At 44.4% G+C, this 6,189-nt stretch overlaps 1 protein-coding gene across 1 annotated transcript; it reads right to left on the bottom strand.

Annotated features, from left to right (window-relative positions):
- Window positions 1–2,684: 2,684 nt before the first annotated feature.
- On the bottom strand, window positions 2,685–5,269 carry LOC123062967 (NEP1-interacting protein-like 1). Its single transcript, XM_044486677.1, has 5 exons — window positions 4,931–5,269; window positions 4,317–4,495; window positions 3,936–4,019; window positions 3,169–3,336; window positions 2,685–3,067 (listed from the first exon to the last, which is right to left on the bottom strand). The coding sequence occupies exons 1-5, from the start codon at window positions 5,091–5,093 to the stop codon at window positions 2,924–2,926; spliced, it is 738 nt and encodes a 245-aa protein (XP_044342612.1). The 5' UTR covers window positions 5,094–5,269; the 3' UTR covers window positions 2,685–2,923.
- Window positions 5,270–6,189: the final 920 nt, after the last annotated feature.

Genomic DNA, 6,189 nt, shown 5'->3' with positions numbered 1-6,189 from the left:
AACACGCAAGAAAAGACAAGACAACAACAACAAATAACTGGAAGACACCTGGCGCATCGGTCTCGGGGCGTTACACCGCTGCCCCTGCGTTCTTTCTCTCACGCGCGCACGCAACGACGACGCCCCAGCGCCGGTGACCACGCCTTCCTCCACGCCATCCCTCCTTCCATCCCTACAACCTGAGACCACGCCCTGGTAGGTATCCAATTCCTACCAAGACATGTCTTGGGTATTTTGTCCATTGATCATTTTGGGAACCAAGTTTCAGTACATGACTTCGGATCCTATCTGCCGGCAGTTCTTGCATTATCGATAGAGGTTATAACAACTGACGCAAGGGATGATGTGATGGATCGTACTGCTTGCTGAGATTACAATGCAGAAATTATCATGTTGAGACTGCGACATGAGCATGTCATTGCTTGGGGACAATCAATGTTTTGCCGGAGCGGGTAGGTCTTATTTGGCGCGCTGCACGCTGGGAGGGGGCGGAACGCGCACCCCCACTCGCCTAGTGTGCCATTTTGGGCCGGCCCCTATGCGAGGCGCCCTGTTTTATCATTTCATTTTTTCTAATATAAGAGAACTTTTGACACTAATCTTATATTATAAAACGGAGGGAGTAGCTGATTCAAAAAATGTGCATCTATTACAAAAAAAATCTTCAAAACAAAAAAATGTTTGTGAATTTTTGAAATTGTCCCCCTATTTTTTAAAAAATATTCAGTTCAAGCACAATATTCATGGGTTGCAGAAAAAATGTTCACGAATTTAAAAAAATTCACTTTAAAAAATGTTTGTAATTTTTTTTAAGAATCATGAATTTGAAAATTATTCAGGATTTCAAAAAGTATTTAAAATTATTAAATGTTCATGATTTTTTAAATGAAAATTAATGCAATGAAAAAACATGAAAATAATAAAAGAAAATGAAAAAAATAAAGAAAAGAACGAATTGAAAAAAGGTAGGAAAAAAACAGTTAAACTGGAAATAGCTAATGGGCCGGCCCAAATACACGTAGTCAAGAAGGGGGGCGGGGTACGCGATTGGTAGGCAAGTAATGACCTACGCGCAAAATAGGGTCTCTCTCTCTCTCTCTCATATCCATGTACTCAGTTCCCCCATTTTGCTTGCTTCTGATTCCCCATCTCCATGATTGCTGACTTCTCATCCTTGACCCCTCTTGTATCCAGACAACTCATTAACTTTAACTACAAACAACCGTTGTCAAGTCGAATTCCTTCCTGATTTGTGTGATTTGGCGCTGGTATGTATCGATTTGTTGTGTGCCCATCTACAGATATGACACGGGAGGATCCGCGTGTCATTCCCAGTCGCCTTCCCCCGGAGCACCAAGACCACACTGCTACGTGGCTTTCTCCGCCATGTTCACTGGATCCCTCTATCTTTTGTTTCTGTCTTTGCGACCATCTTAAGGAAACCTTGGAACTGAGAATACAATTAGGTATTTATTTTTTTACATTACATTGAGAAAGCAATTATGTATGTCTCCGTCGATTACGGAGGTGTCTGTGGTGACTTCGTCAAATATTAAAATGATGTGTCGGCTCAGTCTCTCGAAGGGGCTCGTATGATTAGGTAGGGCACTGTGTGCAATTATGTATGCGAGACATTCTAGCAGGGTCCTACTAGTAGTCCATATTGAGAATGGAATAAGAGGGTTTATGGTTTAAACTCTTGTACACGAAGTAACGACAATGTCGACTGGTCACCTTACCATCAATAGCCATAAAACATGGTTATTAAAACCTTGATGGCTGTAGCTATCTTGCAGTGTCAATCAATTTCGCTGTTGCGTTGCATCTTCTGCGAGAAGGGACGTCACTTTTCTCCCTATAAACAGCATGATGGAGAGGTTCCGTTTGCTCCCACCATGTATTGCAACTAGCAGCCTCGGTTTTTTTTCCTCAGAGACGACATGAAGAAGCTCTTCCCATTTCAATCAGGATGGCAATAGGCCAGACCGCTCCGGCCCGGACCTGGCCCCTCTCTCTCTTCTGCTCAGGGATGTGGGGCCGGGCCAATGGTCCAATACTAACGCCCTGTTCGGTACCCCTCCGCTCCACAACTCCGGGAGCGGAGTTGACGGAGCTGCTGTTCAAATCGAAGGAGTTGCGGTTTTCCCGCTCCACAGATTCTGAAAGCGGGTGATTACCGAACAGGCGTTAAGGGGCTTCATGTGCATTGGGCAACATGGTCCGACCCATTTTAATACCCGATAGCACAACAAAATGTTAACGCAAACACATTATTTCAACTAGCAACATTTTAACCACGTGACATAAGTGATAAGCAGTCCAAACAATTCAAAAAAAAAGCAACATTTTAGCTGTAGAGAATTTTTTTTGTTCAAACAAAAAAAAGGAACATAGGCAGCTCCGTTTCTATTTCTACCATGAATCATTTGTATTAGAACTTACTTATAAGGTTGTTCAATAGTTTGCAATTTTCATATAAACACAAGGGTAACTTGCAAAGGCACAAACTACACAACCTTGGGCAAGAAGTCTGCGTTAAAAATTAACGACGCAAGCAGGCAGCTGTTGATTTGAAAGCGTTGCTGTCTGACCAAACAATGGCGGCACAGCACAATTAACACCAACCTTCAGTTGCGCTGTATAAAGACTCATTACTTGCAGCACTTGACAAGATTGCAAGCGAATTCACCTTTACAAAGTCAGTACCAGTAGCTATCAGCAGAGAAAACACATGGCCCATAATTCTGTAGCTTGTTAGTCATTTCCATTTAGATAATGCACATATCACGTTATTGCTATGACAAGAAAACGTGCAGCCGGAAACGTTGCCCCACTCCACAGACTGGCAAAAGAAAGAAAGAAAGAAAACCTCTATGTATACAAGACTATTTCACGATCATAGAACGCGAGCACGGGTATTCAATTATAAGCACAGGTGGTCTATGTGAACACCAGCCCTGCACAGTGGGCAGGAGGCGTTCCTCTGAAGCCAGTCATCGATGCATCGCACGTGGAAAATGTGCTGGCACTGAGGCAAGGCTCTCACAAATTGCTGCGGTCTCAAGTCCTGGTCAGTAGTTTAGCATGTCGTCAGCACGAGGAACTATTTTTCTTGGCTTCTATTTAGTGGGAGTCTGAGAATAATGCATGTCAAGAACAGTAACTAACCTGAAGGCATACAGAACAGCAGCTCTTATTGGTTTCCTGATCAGAATCGGTTGCAGCGCTGAACCTGATTGCTGGGATCTTATTGATCAGGGCTCTTGACATACCACCCGTGCAGCCGGTTTCGAAAAGGTCGTTGTTGTCAATGAAAGGTGTACTCATTAAACTCATCTGCGGTAGAAAAAACATTGAATCAGATAGAGTATGTACACTGAAGGAAACATTCTATGGTCCTAAATAGCAGATGGTGTGAAATGGTCACTCACAAGTTTAATCTTGGATAACGGTTTTTTTCTCTCAATTTAATACCATAGATTATTTATCTTGAGTATTTACCATCTATGCTGCTATATAGTATAGTTTGCAAAATAGCATGATTGTTTATTTGTTTTATTAAGATAATACCACGCATACATATCTGAAGAATTTCACACTTTAGACGCCAAAACAAGACATTTAATGCTTTGGTCTCTCTAGCCCCACAATCTAGTTCTAGATATTCCCATGACTAGAAACTTCCATTGCAGGAGAGCGGGAGAATGTTATTTTCCATGTACCTAACCATTTTAATGCTAAGAATCTGCTACATCATAAATTGTAGGTTTGAAAGTGTTTCACTGTTTTACTTATATTAGATGAATATAAGATTTGTTTCTCCTAGAATCTGCCACGGTTACTAGGTATCCTACCATTTTAGGCATTAGAGAGCACAGATATCACACAATCAATCATTATGGATTTACAACCAGCTTATATGGAGAGCTATATACCTGACTTTGCACTGCACGCTGGAGTGCTGGACTGACCTTCTCCCAAACAATTCGTCCACTGAAGAGGCTAGAGATGATGTCTAGCTGAAAGACCGAAACAGAATATCAGAACAAGTAAAACCTAATTCTGCTTATGAATTGCTGCTTCACCTATTCACACAAAAATGTCCATAACATAGTGCAACAACTAATGAAACGCAATATTATCTCCTTGAGAAGCAAATGTTTCCATGGTTTCCTAAGTTAGCAAATTTCATAATTCCTGCCAGTCAACATCGTAGTGAGGTATGTGCTTGGGTAGGTACATGAAAATGATCCTCCACCTTTCTTGATGATAGTACATAAAGAAAAGAGGTCACCGGATGATTCTTCCATACTCACCACAAAGAGAAAGCTATACTTTCCGGATTCGCTAGATCTCCAAATCTCGATGCAGGATTCAACAGCCTCAATAGAAAAGACTGCGCCGGAGACCGCCCCCACGCCGGCGCCCCGGAGCATGCCGCTTTCCGTGGACATCCCCATGAAGGCACCGATGAAGATCCCGACCAGTGAACCCACTGCAAGATAAAATTACAACGAGGCGAACTTTCAGATAAAATTGTTAATTGTACCAACCATTTACACACCACATGAGCTACTCATGGAACAATTCCAATGCAGATACGCCATACAGCAGCGAATTAAACAGAGGACGAAAACAGAGGACGCCCCCGTGATGGACCTAAACCTGTATAAAACTGAGAAGTGGGGGGTTTTAAAGATAAGCCTAGCATGTCTCGTGATCAAAGTGGCAAAGAATGATCCGAAATTCCTGCCTGCTGCCAAATCCAGCAGACTACCGGGAAGCAAGAATGGCAGAGGAACCCAAAATTGCACCGGCAAGGGTGCCGTTCCACTCCACCTAATACTCGATTCGTAATCAGACACCAATGCTACGGGTAGCAAAACATTGAGCGAGAAGGAAGAGCAAGGAAGCAGAACCGGGCACGCACCGACGGCGAAGACGAAGGTGAGCAGCGCGCCGAGCGCCCGCCCGAGGGCCGCCGCGGCCGCGGCGCCGCGCCTCCGGAGCGCCCTCCACGCCGCGTCGAAGCGGCAGCGGGGACTCGAGGCGCCGGAGAGCGAGGAAGGAGGGGGAGGCGCCCGACGATCCATCAATTCAGGGCCGGCCGGCGAGTCCAAGGAACGTGGCGCGTGTGCCACCCCTGCAGCAAGCGTGGAATGGCTCGGGTCGGGGCCGCGTATATATACGCCGGGGCGCGGGTGGGAGGGAGGGAGGGGAGGGGAGGGAAATCTTGAGGGACACGGAGGGAGGAGGGGAAGGGGAGTCTTGGGGCGAGACGGAGCAGAGGAAGAGAGAGATGGGGAGAGGCGGAGGAGCGGAGCAGGGGAGGGGATAGGAGGGATGGGAGCGCAATTAATGCGGGGGCGAGGGGGCGAAACCGCCGTTGCTTGCTTGGAAGCGTGCGTGCGATGAATGGTGTTTTGGTTGGGTTCGGTCGTGGTCTGGTCAGGGTTAGGGCTGCGGCACGCTCCCTGCTGCCTGATTCTTCTTCGGTTCAAATCTTGACTCAATATATCTGCATCTATCTATCTATACTCTTGGTCAGTCTCCTCTTTATTTTGCTAGATTTTAGATTAGATCCTGCCATGTCGTGCTATGATCTAGAGTAGAAGCATCTAGTATGATTGTAGTACTTGGTACACTATTTCTAATGGAGATCCACCATATCCGCGGCCTTCTCTTCCATTCTACACTCTTCCATGCATGTTCTCCACAATCTTCTTTTCCGCTTGTGAAGTCTAGATGTTTTTGTTTATTATCCCTCATACACAGTTCACGTGATAAGCAACTACTCCCTTTGTACCAAAATATAAGACGTTTTTACGTTTTTATTGTACCTCAAATTGAACTGCACAAAACGTCTTATATTTTAGTATAGAGGTAGTACAACTTACTTACTGCTTCCTCTGTCCCATAATATAAAAGCTTTTTTGACACTAGTGTAGTGTAACTAGTATCAAAAAGGCTCTTATATTATGGGATGGAGGGAGTAGCTAATATGGGGCAAAAGCGTCGCATCCGTGCAAGTGCCCATCATCGTTAGTTTAACTATGCTTATTTGATTGTTTTTGCTGCTTAAATTTAAAAACTAAGTAAGAGCAATGCATACTTAGGGTCGGATGACAAAAAAAAGTTCAAATAACTTTTACCTATGAAAAAATACTATAGGAGACGGCGCTCTGCCAC

The sequence above is a fragment of the Triticum aestivum genome, chromosome 3A, assembly GCF_018294505.1.
Source record: "Triticum aestivum cultivar Chinese Spring chromosome 3A, IWGSC CS RefSeq v2.1, whole genome shotgun sequence".
Classification (NCBI taxonomy): Eukaryota; Viridiplantae; Streptophyta; class Magnoliopsida; order Poales; family Poaceae; genus Triticum; species Triticum aestivum.
The sequence above is the reverse complement of the archived record's forward strand: the minus strand, read 5'-3'. Positions and strand labels throughout refer to the sequence as shown.

Excerpts from the sequence above, each read along its gene's own strand:
- LOC123062967 (XM_044486677.1), bottom strand. The coding sequence starts at position 5,093 with ATGGATCGTCGGGCGCCTCCCCCTCCTTCCTCGCTCTCCGGCGCCTCG. Across the intron at positions 4,496-4,930 it reads CACCTTCGTCTTCGCCGTCG|TGGGTTCACTGGTCGGGATC; the intron begins GTGCGTGCCCGG and ends TTTATCTTGCAG. Across the intron at positions 3,337-3,935 it reads AGCGTGCAGTGCAAAGTCAG|ATGAGTTTAATGAGTACACC; the intron begins GTATATAGCTCT and ends TTTCTACCGCAG.